Source organism: Onthophagus taurus, chromosome 1 (genome assembly GCF_036711975.1).
Source record: "Onthophagus taurus isolate NC chromosome 1, IU_Otau_3.0, whole genome shotgun sequence".
In the NCBI taxonomy this organism is placed as follows: Eukaryota; Metazoa; Arthropoda; class Insecta; order Coleoptera; family Scarabaeidae; genus Onthophagus; species Onthophagus taurus.
This window is the reverse complement of record NC_091966.1, coordinates 21,313,246-21,330,573: the sequence shown is the minus strand read 5'-3', so window position 1 is coordinate 21,330,573 and position 17,328 is coordinate 21,313,246. Positions and strand designations below refer to the sequence as shown.

At 38.5% G+C, this 17,328-nt stretch overlaps 2 protein-coding genes across 2 annotated transcripts; one reads left to right on the top strand and one right to left on the bottom strand.

Annotated features, from left to right (window-relative positions):
- Nucleotides 1-5,402: 5,402 nt before the first annotated feature.
- Nucleotides 5,403-9,522, top strand: LOC139429493 (uncharacterized). Its single transcript, XM_071195263.1, has 3 exons — nucleotides 5,403-6,249; nucleotides 6,309-6,928; nucleotides 6,994-9,522. The coding sequence occupies exons 1-3, from the start codon at nucleotides 5,691-5,693 to the stop codon at nucleotides 9,520-9,522; spliced, it is 3,708 nt and encodes a 1,235-aa protein (XP_071051364.1). The 5' UTR covers nucleotides 5,403-5,690.
- Nucleotides 9,523-13,075: 3,553 nt separating this feature from the next.
- On the bottom strand, nucleotides 13,076-15,790 carry LOC139430944 (uncharacterized). Its single transcript, XM_071198455.1, has 3 exons — nucleotides 15,757-15,790; nucleotides 15,616-15,696; nucleotides 13,076-15,555 (listed from the first exon to the last, which is right to left on the bottom strand). The coding sequence occupies exon 3, from the start codon at nucleotides 15,418-15,420 to the stop codon at nucleotides 14,263-14,265; it is 1,158 nt and encodes a 385-aa protein (XP_071054556.1). The 5' UTR covers nucleotides 15,421-15,555; nucleotides 15,616-15,696; nucleotides 15,757-15,790; the 3' UTR covers nucleotides 13,076-14,262.
- Between the last annotated feature and the right edge of the window lie 1,538 nt (nucleotides 15,791-17,328).

Genomic DNA, 17,328 nt, shown 5'->3' with positions numbered 1-17,328 from the left:
AACAGAATTACCGGAACCAAAAGTGATAGAAAGTTCAAACATGGCTCAAAACGGCGTATAACGTCATAATATCACGTTTTGGGGGCATTTGGTTTTTTATCTCCAACATGCTCCAAGATGTCATTTGGCGTCTGAATATCACAAATATGGTCAACAGAATTATCGGAACCGAAAGTGATAGAAAGTTCAAACATGGCTCAGAACGGCGTATAACGTCATAATATCAAGTTTTGGGCACATTTTGTTTTTTATCTCCAACATGCTCCAAGATGTCATTTGGCGCCTGAATATCACAAATATGGTCAGCAGAATTATCGGAACCAAAAGTGATAGAAAGTTCAAACATGGCTCAAAACGGCGTATAACGTCATAATATCACGTTTTGGGCACATTTTGTTTTTTATCTAAAACATGCTCCAAGATGTCATTTGGCGCATGAATATCACAAATATGGTCAACAGAATTATCGGAACCGAAAGTGATAGAAAGTTCAAACATGGCTCAAAACGGCGTATAACGTAATAATATCCCGTCTTGGGGCATTTGGTTTTTTATCTCCAACATTCTCCAAGATGTTATTTGGCGCCTGAATATCACATATATGGTCAACAGAATTACCGGAACCAAAAGTGATAGAAAGCTCAAACATGGCTCAAAACGGCGTATAACGTCATAAATCACGTTTTGGGCACATTTTGTTTTTTATCTCCAACATGCTCCAAGATGTCATTTGGCGCCTGAATATCACAAAAATGTCAACAGAATTACCGGAACCAAAAGTGATAGAACGTTCAAACATGGCTCAAAACGGCGTATAACGTCATAATATCACGTTTTGGGCACATTTTGTTTTTTATCTCCAACATGCTCCAAGATGTCATTTGGCGCCTGAATATCACAAATATGGTCAACAGAATTACCGGAACCAAAAGTGATAGAACGTTCAAACATGGCTCAAAACGGCGTATTACGTCATAATATCACGTTTTGGGCACATTTTGTTTTTTATCTCCAACATGCTCCAAGATGTCATTTGACGAATGAATATCACAAATATGGTCAACAGAATTACCGGAACCAAAAGTGATAGAACGTTCAAACATGGCTCAGAACGGCGTATAACGTCATAATATCACGTTTTGGGCACATTTTGTTTTTTATCTCCAACATGCTCCAAGATGTCATTTGGCGCCTGAATATCACAAATATGGTCAGCAGAATTATCGGAACCAAAAGTGATAGAAAGTTCAAACATGGCTCAAAACGGCGTATAACGTCATAATATCACGTTTTGGGCACATTTTGTTTTTTATCTCCAACATGCTCCAAGATGTCATTTGGCGCCTGAATATCACAAATATGGTCAGCAGAATTATCGGAACCAAAAGTGATAGAAAGTTCAAACATGGCTCAAAACGGCGTATAACGTCATAATATCACGTTTTGGGCACATTTTGTTTTTTATCTAAAACATGCTCCAAGATGTCATTTGGCGCATGAATATCACAAATATGGTCAACAGAATTACCGGAACCAAAAGTGATAGAAAGTTCAAACATGGCTCAAAACGGCGTATAACGTAATAATATCCCGTCTTGGGGGCATTTGGTTTTTTATCTCCAACATGCTCCAAGATGTCATTTGGCGTCTGAATATCACAAATATGGTCAACAGAATTATCGGAACCGAAAGTGATAGAAAGTTCAAACATGGCTCAAAACGGCGTATAACGTAATAATATCTCGTCTTGGGGGCATTTTGTTTTTTATCTCCAACATGCTCCAAGATGTTATTTGGCGCCTGAATATCACATATATGGTCAACAGAATTACCGGAACCAAAAGTGATAGAAAGCTCAAACATGGCTCAAAACGGCGTATAACGTCATAATATCACGTTTTGGGCACATTTTGTTTTTTATCTCCAACATGCTCCAAGATGTCATTTGGCGCCTGAATATCACAAATATGGTCAACAGAATTACCGGAACCAAAAGTGATAGAAAGCTCAAACATCGCTCAAAACGGCGTATAACGTCATAATATCACGTTTTGGGCACATTTTGTTTTTTATCTCCAACATGCTCCAAGATGTCATTTGGCGCCTGAATATCACAAATATGGTCAACAGAATTACCGGAACCAAAAGTGATAGAACGTTCAAACATGGCTCAAAACGGCGTATAACGTCATAATATCACGTTTTGGGCACATTTTGTTTTTTATCTCCAACATGCTCCAAGATGTCATTTGACGCCTGAATATCACAAATATGGTCAACAGAATTACCGGAACCAAAAGTGATAGAAAGTTCAAACATGGCTCAAAACGGCGTATAACGTAATAATATCCCGTTTTGGGGGCATTTGGTTTTTTATCTCCAACATGCTCCAAGATGTCATTTGGCGTCTGAATATCACAAATATGGTCAACAGAATTATCGGAACCGAAAGTGATAGAAAGTTCAAACATGGCTCAGAACGGCGTATAACGTCATAATATCACGTTTTGGGCACATTTTGTTTTTTATCTCCAACATGCTCCAAGATGTCATTTGGCGCCTGAATATCACAAATATGGTCAACAGAATTATCGGAACCAAAAGTGATAGAAAGTTCAAACATGGCTCAAAACGGCGTATAACGTCATAATATCCCGTTTTGGGGGCATTTGGTTTTTTATCTCCAACATGCTCCAAGATGTCATTTGGCCCCTGAATATCACAAATATGGTCAACAGAATTATCGGAACCGAAAGTGATAGAAAGTTCAAACATGGCTCAGAACGGCGTATAACGTCATAATATCACGTTTTGGGCACATTTTGTTTTTTATCGCCAACATGCTCCAAGATGTCATTTGGCGCCTGAATATCACAAATATGGTCAAGAGAATTACCGGAACCAAAAGTGATAGAACGTTCAAACATGGCTCAAAACGGCGTATAACGTCATAATATCACGTTTTGGGCACATTTTGTTTTTTATCTCCAACATGCTCCAAGATGTCATTTGGCGCCTGAATATCACAAATATGGTCAGCAGAATTATCGGAACCAAAAGTGATAGAAAGTTCAAACATGGCTCAAAACGGCGTATAACGTCATAATATCACGTTTTGGGCACATTTTGTTTTTTATCTAAAACATGCTCCAAGATGTCATTTGGCGCATGAATATCACAAATATGGTCAACAGAATTACCGGAACCAAAAGTGATAGAAAGTTCAAACATGGCTCAAAACGGCGTATAACGTAATAATATCCCGTCTTGGGGGCATTTGGTTTTTTATCTCCAACATGCTCCAAGATGTCATTTGGCGTCTGAATATCACAAATATGGTCAACAGAATTATCGGAACCGAAAGTGATAGAAAGTTCAAACATGGCTCAAAACGGCGTATAACGTAATAATATCCCGTCTTGGGGGCATTTTGTTTTTTATCTCCAACATGCTCCAAGATGTTATTTGGCGCCTGAATATCACATATATGGTCAACAGAATTACCGGAACCAAAAGTGATAGAAAGCTCAAACATGGCTCAAAACGGCGTATAACGTCATAATATCACGTTTTGGGCACATTTTGTTTTTTATCTCCAACATGCTCCAAGATGTCATTTGGCGCCTGAATATCACAAATATGGTCAACAGAATTACCGGAACCAAAAGTGATAGAAAGCTCAAACATCGCTCAAAACGGCGTATAACGTCATAATATCACGTTTTGGGCACATTTTGTTTTTTATCTCCAACATGCTCCAAGATGTCATTTGGCGCCTGAATATCACAAATATGGTCAACAGAATTACCGGAACCAAAAGTGATAGAACGTTCAAACATGGCTCAAAACGGCGTATAACGTCATAATATCACGTTTTGGGCACATTTTGTTTTTTATCTCCAACATGCTCCAAGATGTCATTTGACGCCTGAATATCACAAATATGGTCAACAGAATTACCGGAACCAAAAGTGATAGAAAGTTCAAACATGGCTCAAAACGGCGTATAACGTAATAATATCCCGTTTTGGGGGCATTTGGTTTTTTATCTCCAACATGCTCCAAGATGTCATTTGGCGTCTGAATATCACAAATATGGTCAACAGAATTATCGGAACCGAAAGTGATAGAAAGTTCAAACATGGCTCAGAACGGCGTATAACGTCATAATATCACGTTTTGGGCACATTTTGTTTTTTATCTCCAACATGCTCCAAGATGTCATTTGGCGCCTGAATATCACAAATATGGTCAACAGAATTATCGGAACCAAAAGTGATAGAAAGTTCAAACATGGCTCAAAACGGCGTATAACGTCATAATATCCCGTTTTGGGGGCATTTGGTTTTTTATCTCCAACATGCTCCAAGATGTCATTTGGCCCCTGAATATCACAAATATGGTCAACAGAATTATCGGAACCGAAAGTGATAGAAAGTTCAAACATGGCTCAGAACGGCGTATAACGTCATAATATCACGTTTTGGGCACATTTTGTTTTTTATCGCCAACATGCTCCAAGATGTCATTTGGCGCCTGAATATCACAAATATGGTCAAGAGAATTACCGGAACCAAAAGTGATAGAACGTTCAAACATGGCTCAAAACGGCGTATTACGTCATAATATCACGTTTTGGGCACATTTTGTTTTTTATCTCCAACATGCTCCAAGATGTCATTTGACGAATGAATATCACAAATATGGTCAACAGAATTACCGGAACCAAAAGTGATAGAAGGTTCAAACATGGCTCAGAACGACGTATAACGTCATAATATCACGTTTTGGGCACATTTTGTTTTTTATCTCCAACATGCTCCAAGATGTCATTTGGCGCCTGAATATCACAAATATGGTCAGCAGAATTATCGGAACCAAAAGTGATAGAAAGTTCAAACATGGCTCAAAACGGCGTATAACGTCATAATATCACGTTTTGGGCACATTTTGTTTTTTATCTCCAACATGCTCCAAGATGTCATTTGGCGCATGAATATCACAAATATGGTCAGCAGAATTATCGGAACCAAAAGTGATAGAAAGTTCAAACATGGCTCAAAACGGCGTATAACGTCATAATATCACGTTTTGGGCACATTTTGTTTTTTATCTCCAACATGCTCCAAGATGTTATTTGGCGCCTGAATATCACATATATGGTCAACAGAATTACCGGAACCAAAAGTGATAGAAAGTTCAAACATGGCTCAAAACGGCGTATAACGTAATAATATCCCGTTTTGGGGGAGTAGATAAGAGCCGATTCTAGAACCTCCTCTCAGAACCTCAGGTCAAGGTCAAGGCCAAGGTCACGTTGAGTGACCATGACCTTGACCTTGCCCTGAGGTTCTGGGAGGAGGTTCCAGAATCGGCTATTGCAAAGGGGTCGTTGACCAGTAACCTAGACCTAAACAATGACCTTTACTTTGAGCTCACCTCAGGTCAAGATCACGTTTAGTGACCATGACCTTGATCAGTAACCTTGACCTGAACAATGACCTTTACTTTGACCTCAACGGAGACCTTGAAGTCAACCTTAATTGTGACCATGACATTGACCTTGTACGTGACCTGAAATGAAGGTTACACGACGTGAGTTCATTGAAAACCCCACTTCGGAGGAGGTACGCTTTAAATAGCAGATAGAAAATCGTGTTCAACAGTATTGAAGTAAGAGTGTTGTGAACATGTTGACCTGCGACGTGTGTTACAAAGAGTTTACTAGACCAGATAATCTTGTGAGACATCAACGTACAGCATGTATTGGGAAACGTCGAAAGGTGGAAGAGGATCAACAAGGAGATGTTATAGTGTGTGAAATATGTGATGAACACGTAACCAGACAATGTTATTCCTCACATCTGCGCAGCAACAAACATAAACAGAAAGCCTTCGTAATAATAGATGATGGTGTAGAAAAAATAGATTCGATATTTGGAGATAAAATATGTAGTTTTAGAGTGAGCGATCATGAACGGAAGTACGTAGACATGAAGGAATTCAGTAACCGAATTAGAGAAAAAGTTATCAGTTTGATACAGTCCGTGAGGAATGTAAATGATAGTTTAAAAGTGAATACGGAAATTTTTGGATTGTATTTCATAAATACGAAGGAAGAAGTGGAAATCAAATCATTCAACACAAAAAATAAAATTATAACAGTAGCCGTAGACTTGTACCAAACATACGAGGACTTTATGGACGAGATTATGGTGAAAATGTCGGAATTCCAAGAACGGGACTCAGGTAAGAGTATAAGAATAGAAAAGTAGTAAAATGCGAAACTAAAGGTGTTAATACTGCAGGTTGGACCTTGTTGGAAATATTATATCTTGAAGTGAACTGTAACAAGTTTAATCCTACAAGAGCATCGAGCTACATCGACTTACCGACATCCATAAAAGGGAAGAGAGCGGTAATAAACGTGCAAAATAACGATAATAAGTGCTTTGCTTGGGCACTGATGTCCGCGCTGTACCAACCCACAGGTTTACCGCAAAGAATATCATCATACCCAGATTATAGGGAAACAGAATTAAAGTTTGACTGCGTAACATGCCCAGTACCCATCAGAGACATACCAAAATTTGAGGAAGAAAATAACATTTCAATTAACGTCTATGGTATAAATTCTTGGTATAATGGAGAGAAAATGGTAGATGATATTGTAACTGTATGTATATGTAAACAGAAACGGGAGCGTCATGTAAACTTATTAGTAGTCAGCGACAATTTCGGGAATAACCACTATTGTTGGATAAAAAACTTATCTCGACTGATAAATACACAATCATCGACTCATGAACATCAAAGATATATTTGTGAGGGTTGTTTGCAATACTTTTCAACTGAAGACAAGTTGGTACGACATCAGATGGATGACTGTAAAAAAGTGAAAGCAACAGTACCAAGCGAACAAATAAAAGTGAATAAGTTCGGACATCTAGAAAAGGAAAATGTTTTACAATTTGAAGGATTTGAAAAAAAAAGAAAGTTCCGTTTGTGGTGTACGCCGATTTCGAGGCGATTCTGAAACCCTTAACGCCCGAAGAAGGAAAAGTTTACGATGATAATAAACCATATACGGCCCGATGTTTTGAACACGAACCATACGCGTTTGCGTACTACATTAAGTGTGCTTACGATGATAACTTATCGAAATTCCAAATATACCGAGGGCGAAACGCTGCTCTGGAATTTATTATAAGATTGGAGAAGGATGTAATAGAGATCTATAAACAACATTTGAGGCAAACAAAGGATATGATACCGCTAAGCTGTCTGGACCAATTTGTACATGAACTGAGTTCCGTATGTCACATTTGTGATAAACCAATAAACAAAGAAGAGAAAGTGTGTGATCACGATCACTTGACAGGATTGTATAGGGGTCCTGCGCATTCCGTCTGCAATATAAATTATAAATTACCGATGTTTATCCCTGTGTTTTTCCACAACCTGTCGAATTACGATGCCCACATGTTTGTGAAAAGTATTGCCCTAAACAAGGAGGAAGTAGAGGTGATAGCACAAAACAAAGAAAAATATATTTCTTTTTCCAAAAAAATAGTTGTCGGAGAAACAACCGATAACAAGGGAAAGAAACGCAAAGTGTTTATGAAAATAAGATTCGTCGACTCGTTTAGATTCATGGCGAGTTCTTTGGAAAAGTTGGTTTCATATTTGGATGATAAGGATTGTGTGGAAGTGAAAAAAAAATTCAAAGACTCTGAAGAATTTAGATTGATGCGCCAGAAAGGTGTATTTCCATATTTGTTCGTAGATTCGTTTGAAAAGTTGGAGTATAGTAAATTGCCTGATCATACACAGTTTTACGACATATTGAGTTCAAGTAATATTTCAAAGGAACAATACTCTAGAGCACAGACTGTATGGAATAAATTTAAGTGTACAACGTTGGGAGAATACAGAGACCTGTATTTGACGTCCGATGTGTTAATGTTGACTGATGTCTTTGAAAATTTCAGGACAATATCTTTGGAGAATTACAATCTGGATCCTTGCCATTATTATACTGCGCCCGGGTTTGGGTGGGATGCTCTGTTAAAAATGACAGGTGTAAAATTAGAATTGTTATCAGACATTGACATGTTACACTTTTTTAAGAAAGGAATTAGAGGCGGTCTCTGTATGTGTGTAAAACGATCTGCAATAGCAAACAACAAGTTCCTTGATGATTTTAACCCGGAAAAACCATCATCATATATTCTATACTTGGACGCTACCAATTTGTATGGGTATGCAATGAGTTGTAAATTACCAACAGGCGGTTTTCGATGGTTGTCGAACCAAGAAATAGCAGATATAGATGTGGAGTGTTTAGATGATGAACACCTTGGTTATGTGTTTGAAGTGGATTTGGAGTATCCCGAAAGGTTACACAACCAGCATGATGATCTACCGTTTTGTCCCGAAAACATAATCGCTCCCGGATCGAAGCATCCTAAGTTGATTGCGAACTTACAAAATAAATCGAAATACATAATTCACTATGTAAACCTACGTGAATGTGTGAAAAAAGGTCTTAAGCTAACCAAAATACACCGTGCATTGCAATTTCAACAATCGCCGTGGATGAAACCATATATCGATTTTAACTCTGAGAAACGAATGAATGCTACGAATGAATTTGGGAAAAATCATTATAAACAAATGAATAATATCGTGTATGGGAAAACGATGGAAAATGTTGAAAATAGAGTCGATATACGATTAGTGTCACATTGGGAGAATCGTTACAGGAGACCCGGTGCAGAAGCTCTTATCGCAAAGCCGACTTTCAAGTCATCGAAAATTTTCTGCCATAATTTGGCAGCCATTGAAATGCAGAAGGTGGAGGTCAAATATAACAAACCTCTGTATGTAGGGTTTAGCGTACTGGAATTGTCGAAAGCGGTCATTTATAACTTTTTTTATAATTTTTTAAAAGAGAAATATGGTAAAAACGTATTATTGTTATATACAGATACGGATTCGTTAATTCTCGAAATATTTACTGAGAATGTATACCAGGATATCAAAGAAAATATAGAGATGTTCGATACCTCTAATTACAAGTTAAACAACAGACATAATATTCCTCCAGGGCCGCCGATAGTTGGAAAAATGAAAGATGAGTACCCAAATACGATATTAACATCGTTTTATGGTACAGGAGCTAAAGCTTATTGTATTAACACTTTGGAAGGAGTTGTCAAGCGTGCCAAGGGTGTGAAAAAGTATGTTATCGATAAAAACTTAAGTGTTTCAGAATATAAACGGATTATCGAAGATGGAGGTTCTGTGCGAAAAAAGATGTATGTCTTTCGCTCCTCCTATCACACGATGTATACAGAACTAAAGAATAAAGTGGCGCTCTCTGCACATGACGATAAACGTTACGTGATGGAGGATGGATGTCATACGTTAGCTTGGGGAAACTATCTTATTGAAGATCTACGCAGGGAAGATCTTTTGGACAACTTATTGGAGTTGTTAAACGTAAACATGTATGGCTAGTTAAATTGCGATCAGTTAATTTGTAAAAAAAAAAAAAAATACTTGCTTGTATCACAAAACTTGTATATAAAGTAGAAAGTAGGTTGTTAAAAAGGTTACTTGAAATAAAATCAACGAAATTAAAAAAAGTTTTTTATTTTCTTAGTGTAAAAATTATAATACATCCTTTTTTGCAATCCAAGAATTATGAGAGCTATCCATTCCCAACCATTTCACTCGGACTTTATTTCCTTTTCGACGAAGAACTTTTTCAATTAAAAATACATCCGGGTGTTTCACACGTTGTAATTCTTCGTCGTAAAATGCTCCAAGAATGGGTTCTCCTCTACCATCTTTAATAAGGTAAGTCCTGGGATTAGTATTTTGAACTGTCGCTATGGTGAAAATTTCATTGGACCAAGTTGGTTGGTAACCTTTAGCAAAAGCGTGTCTGTACTTGCTAATTCGTACGTGTTCCCCCACATTAAATTTACGGTGGTTGGGGTCGACAACTTTAATGGAATTGTATACAGTATTTAACAGAGCAGATTCATTTCGTCGATTAACAGCTGAAGGTTTCATGTGAATGGTGCGATGTATTGTGTTGTTGTAAGATTTTAGTAATTTGGGTAATAAGTCTAACCAGCGATAATTTCCTTGCATACTAAATTCTTTCCACATTTTATTTTTTAGGGTTCTATTAAACCGTTCGATAATCGAGCTTTTTAAAGTGGAATAGGTGCTGTAATGATTAATGTTAAGTTGTTCCATTAATTTTTGAAAATCGCTATTGTAAAACTCTTTCCCATTATCGGTTTGTAAGTTGCTCGGAGTAATATTCTTTTTACTATGCAAAATGTCCTTCATAGCTTGAGTAACCTCTTTCCCAGTTTTGGTTTTGAGTGGTAAGGCCCATGCGTCTTTTGAAAAAGCGTTGATAACAGTCAGTATATACTTGTAACCTTTATTGACCGACGCATATGGGATCATTTCAACCAAATCAGCTTGATAAAGATCCAATAGTCCGTGAAGCAGAACGCGGCGTCGCCGATAATGTCGTCTCGCAGGTGCATGTAGTTCGTTAACGAGATCTCGCTTAACACTAACCATTACTCTACAACCCCTTCAATCAACAACTCTACAAGAAAAGGTAGTCCTCCTATCGGTGCATTATTTTTACACTTAATGGTATCTCCGCGTTTGAGTTGGACTCCCTGGAGCGACTTAATAACGATATCGTTAACAAGTAACTGAACATGAGCGGACTTTACAACATCTTTTATCATACCTTCGTAGAAAGAATTGATGTAATCCGTAATTCCACTTTTGTTTGTGATTTTATAAAGTTTTGTTTTTGGATCAACATCTCCATCACCACGTAAAGTTAAAATAAATGTTGATGAAGGTTGTAGAACTTCGGATCTTGCTATGTGGTTCTGTATAACATGGTGGTGAACATGCTTACCAAATTTATCGATAGATGTAGAACCATGTTCACCAAAACGGTTTAAAGGCATATTGGCTTCTGAAGCGTCACAGAAACAGAAAAAAGTTTATATACCCTTAACGAATGACTTGCGCTTCCCGTAATTCCTCTATGAGGGATATAATTTCGTTATGATGAGCAGTATGACCTGCTGCTTCGGAAGCAAGTAGTAAACGCAACCGATCAACTAATTCGTTCACGTCGTCCCAGTATTCGTACTCTTTAATTGCAGCAGGTACTAACAACTTATTTAAGTGACCTGATCCAGTTTTAGGTTTTGGCCAATATCGAGCCCAGTACACATTTGGTCTTTGACCCAAGGAAATTGGTTTGATTATGTTCACAAACTTTTCATTTTCATCATCAGTTATGATACTTTTTGAAGCGTCATAATCTCTTTTATGTACATTCGAACGTTGTAAGATATCTTTGTAATTTCTCGCATCTGGTAAAGTAAATTTACCCGGTTTATTTTTGAATAACAACTCGTATAACCCCGGTGTTCCTGTATACGTAAATTCACCCACCAAAATGTTTTTCCCGTCAAACGTTATTGGTTGATTTGCGATATACAATCCATCGGTAAGTGCACGAACACCGTAAGTTTGATCGAACTCGTTATTTACATCTACTGTTAAACCCGTAACATAGGTACGTGGTAAGGGGTCCAGCTGTCCTAAAGCTTCTCGAATAACTGTCTGTTCCATCATTCCCTCCATATTCTCTTTCATGCGCGCCAACTGCTCCCTAGCGTCCCGCTCGTAGACATCTAAAGATGTGTCTGACTCACGAACAGAAAACTCAGGTGTAGTATCTCGACCCTCGAACACCTCTTCGTCGCTGAGAAATTGCGGACTCCGTGCGAGTTCCGGTGAAACATCCATGCTAGCTCCCGGTTTAATGGGTGTTGACGTAACTCTACGTTTAGGTTTCACTCTAGGAGTTTCCAGTTTAAGTCCTTTAGAAGGTTTCTGCAAGTCAGCCAGTAAGGCTGAGATATCTGGTGACTGCTCCTTTTTCGGGGTAAATAAATCACGTTTTATCCCGAATTTATTGTCGAGCGCTAATAAATTGACAGTTTGTAATTTTTTGGAAATATCTGTCAGAGGTTCTTTCAGTGGAGCGAGTTGAGCTTCGGCAATGGACTGCTTCTGTTTTATATCTCCTTTCAAAGTGCGTATTTTATGTTTAACATCTTCTCGCGCAGCTATTAACTGTTGTGCAACATTACGATTCATAGTTCAACGTGATAGTGTAATGATCGCACAGAGACTGAGCATGCAGTCGTAAAGTCAATGGTTTTACAGTATAATGTACTCATCGAAACCTTTCCGATAGCGTCCGTTATTTTTATCGCAATCTAAATCAATAACTAATATACCGTGCGGTGTATCCCAACAAGTTCGACAAATTCTGACAAAATCATCCCACGTAATGTCCCCTAGCAAATGATCGTTGTAAATATGTTTCAAGTTAGTGAGATCTTGTTTAAATAAAACTAAAAGGTTGCAATTGTCACGTAAAAGCTGCTTGGAAATGGCGCTATAACTTTGAGCGAGTAAAAAAGTATCAACGTTTCTATGACGACCGTATGAAAAATATTCCTTGATAATCTGTTGCTCTGTAGGAGCAATATCATCAAAAATAATAATTGAATATTCTTTCACCTTTGACGGTGGTAGAAATCGTCCGACATCTGAGTATTCATAATAGCCGCAAGAGCGGATAGGTTTAAGTAATTATCGTAGAAATTCGTATTTGATTTGGTAGAGTGAATTAGAGCACAAATATACATTCAAAAAGCGCAACCCGTTGAGAGCTGTCAATAAAGTTAACATTACGTTTGTTTTTCCGGCACCCGAAGAACCAATTATCAAACCACGTTTACATTCCCCACCAAATAATTCGCTATGTCGTTTAAATTTATTTGCAGCGAAGTCGTTATGAAGATTACAGATTGGTAGTGTTAAAGGTTGGCTAACAAACTTAACGTCTTCAACCATGCTGACGGGTGATACTTGAACGGGAGATTAACAAGAAATGAAGTCGTAGTAGAAAACAATGTTTATTTTATCATAAAAAGTAGCATACAAAAAATTTCAGCAGATTATTTATTATCATTGTTTCAAAATAATGGTTTACAACACTTTAACTATATAAACTGTTAACATTGAGTTTGAAAGTTATTTAAAGCGTGCGTAATATTACACAATATTTATTTTACAATAAGACGTGGTATACATAAATTTACAAAATTATTTATTATCATGATTTCAAAAGTATCTGTATGGTTGATGTAGTAGAACCACCAGTGGGTTATTCACATACAGATGTTATGTGATTAAACAAAATAAAGCAGTGTAAGTCACAGTACAATTTACACTACTTAGTATTAAATTAACAATAAGTAGATACGGTAAATATTCAAATAAGTAATTAATAATACATATTAACAAAAGCATGGGAGCGGTAACAATAAGTAGATACGGTAAATATTCAAATAAATAATTAATAATACATATAAACAAAAGCATGGGAGCGGAAAAGGTGAAAAGGAAGCGAACTTGTTGTCATATCATCAATTCGAACGATTTTCAGTATCATACAAGGATGGTGTACAAATTTGAAAAAACCACCTACAACATATTAGTTGCTGAGACATCCCTCCGACAATTCCTCAGTACTTTGATCCTCCTCAAGTTGTGGTTTAAAACAGACTCGAAACAAAGACACACGACAACACATCGCACACCAATATTTTTTATTTAAAATAATAGTCTGCAATCGTTCAGAAGATGCATACTTTATTTTCGAGCGCAATTTCACACGACAATCCAGTTGTAAAACGTTCGTTATACTAATATGGTGTAGGCGGCGTCGACAACGATAGCAAAGGTTGCCCAAATGTGATTCATAAAAAACATACCTTGCTTGATACTGAAGACCCACTCCGAAAGTTGAACTCCAATCAACCGGAGAACCGTGGAACAACTTATGTACGGTGCCTTGCGACATTTTCTTTCCAAAGCGTTCCACGGTGGGGAAGCAAACCTCCCCAAGATTGATTCGATCGCCCTTTCGGGATATTCGACGCCAGAAGCATATGTCCCAGCTGTACATTACGTTTAGTAGTAGAGTCTTTGGTAAAACATCTACTAACCGCAACGTACGGTCTTTACGGGAAATCGTCGAATTAACGCTCTCCATAGCCAACTCCTGCAACGTTAACACTGCAAGAGACAAAAAACTGAACGAGCTTCAAAAAAAAAACGCTATTAACCGTTGTCAGGCAGCAGCCTGAGAAGGGACTTATACAGGTTAATTTTGGTGTTGTACATGTTAAGGATGTTTGAAGAAGCAGCAAAGCAGACGGTGGGATTCTGGTTTACTGCATTCAACGCGTTCACGAAGTGGCGCTTATGATGTTCCAAAGTCGTCACTTTGGTTTGCAATTGAGGTTTCAAGCCCAAGATGAAAAAATCCTCTTGGGACAAAAGACTGCTTGCCAAGTTGGTTGTTGAATGCAGAAACGCATCAACCCATGGGTCGGGATGTGCGGTATTTACAGCTGGAAGATTTTGCCTCTGCGGGATAGTAGGGATAGGTAAAGGTGGTGGGAACACCACATTTTGTGGTGGGATAGTTGTGATAGTTGGCGGGCTGTCACGGATGTCGATGGTCACCTCTGGTGGAGATGTAACCACCGTTGCAGGTCTGGTTACTGTAGCGAGTGTAGGTACTCTTCGTGTGTTACGGGGAGGTTTGGCTAATGCGTTGCGCAGCAATCTACAGGAGTCTTGTGAAGCAGGAGAAGGGTTTGGGCGGGTAGTTTGTTTCACGCAACCCCTTGACAACAAGTTGACGCGTTTTTTTATACGGCGGGATGTGTACCGTATGGGTCCACTCGAGAAGACAGGCGAAACACATATCCTATCGGAGGGTTGGGATACGTCTTCCGTCGCTGGTACAGACGGTGCCGCAAGCACCTGGTTTTCAGCAGGTGCTTGACTTGTGACATCCGTATGTACAATATCTGGAAGTGGTTGTACCACGTCGGCCTGATTGGTAGCAGGTTCAGGTGGCACAACAACTTCCTGATATGTTCCTTCTTCTCGTATCTCCATACTGATGCGAGTTAAGCCGTAGGACGACAAGGTTGGACTGGTGGTAACAATCGCACCATTGTCGTTCCCTGGCTGTGACCGGAGCTCATTCATTATTTGCTCGTACAGTGGTGGGTCTGTAGTGAAATCCTGCATGGTACGACTCAAACCGTCAAAGTTGCCGCTGCAATATAATGGTAACGACGGTAGGCTTGACTCAACAACATTCGTACTGTCGTTATTGCGTGGCAGCACGGCAACCAGTGGGTCGGTCATACCATCGGTATTATCGCTTGCACGAGCGTGGCTGTTACCAATTAAGTGAAGCATAATGGGAAAGACTTCAAGGAATCAAAAGGGTTACAAAAAATTTGGATTATTTTATTAAAATTATACGTTCGCTCACGTCTGACAAGTTTGCAATGCGCTGAAGAACCACTTTTCTCAGCGTATAACAATTAATGTCTGAAATCATCACAAACATACATGAAGAAAACCGATAAAAATTGTATTGATGTAACTTACTTTTCAAATGGTTTTCTATCACGTCTGACAGGTTTGCAATGCGCTGAAGAACCACTTTTCTCAGCGTATAACAATTAATACCTGAAATCATCACAAACATACATGAAGAAAACCGATAAAAATTGTATTGATGTAACTTACTTTTCAAATGGTTTTCTAGCAGAAAGCGATTTCTTCGTGGTCGGAAAAACACAGTTTTTAACAAAATCTGTTATTATCGTAAACACACTTTTTAAGGAATTATCGTCTTTTGTACACTACTATATCACTCAGCGACTGCTGTACACGGAGTGAGGAGTAACCCACTTTCCACTACCTTTAAGTACGGGTTAGTGAACAGGTATTTGTCCGGTCAACTGTCTGGGAATGCGAGGTCGTTTAGGTCTTCTCCTTGTTATCGCCTGTGACTGAAGGGGAGGTCATACTGTCTGGGAATGCGAGGTTGTCCAGGTTTTCTCCTTGTTATCGCCTGTGGCCCAAGGGGAGGTCATACTGTCTGAGAATGCGAGGTCGTTCGGACCTTATCTTCGCCCGTGACTCAAGGGGGGTTACTGCTACTCGGTTGAAAAACGTGGTGGGTTATGCATTTGTTACTATCACATGATGCTAATTCTTTAGGTACGAACTGATCTTCGTTGACCATGAAACCTTGTATATCGAGAATTATGTATTGAGTTTTATTTGAATACATCTTGCTTCCGTACATCAACACGATTATCCATACAACGTACAACGTCGTACTATGCAGCCGTAGAAATCTGTCGCACAACTTATACTCTACGACTTTTTTTTGTTTACGCTGAATATAGAAGTCTCACATTTCGGATGATGAGCTACGGGTGCGATGCGGCTCAGGATCCGATCCAACTACACACTACCAACCCTTCTTTCCCCATACTCAAGTCATTTGTTTGACGATTTTTGTTAGTGGAGAATATTGAAACGCCTTATCATGTAAAACTAAACAGTATGCTGTGGTACCATCAGGAATCGGATTTTTTGTCGTAAATTCTATCCGTATTTCTACCCCACTTTTGTGTAGCGCTTCTGCTTGATATGTACAATCAATTCCAATCAGTGGATAATTTTCAATAAATTGTTTCGGAGTGAGTAATGGTTCTCCTTCCTTCCCATAGTAGGACTTTTGAAAGCGTGTATACATGTCATATAACACTGCGACACGATTACTATCAAAGTCCACGTTCAGATTATCGTATGGGTAGCGTTCACCGTTTAGGAATACCGCCATTGGTGAGTTTTACATTATCAAAGGTTGCCATGTTCGCCAACTGTTTTCCTTTCTTCTTTGTTTGAAACCCAATTATTATAAATCTAGGTGTTTCCAACTGCGGAGCTGTTTTCACAGCCCATGAATGCTTTGTTGTTTGAGGTAAAGAAGGATATTCATGTACTTCCCAACTGCGAAAAGGTATTTGCAGATCAATATTTCGTCCTGCTATTTTTGTTAGAGCTGGGGCATTCTCCACACAACTTTATCGATTTTTAACTGTAACGGTTCTTCTACCGTATTCACAAGCACATCATTATCATCATTATTACGAATTAACACTAGCTCTTGTCTCACATTCATCACAATTGTTTTAAAATCTTCAGCAAACCCTATTAATGTCTTTAGCGGTACACTCAATCCAAAATTTCCATTTTTATCCATTATTGCATCCGTTACAGGGGATGTTGGGACCACTTGACCTA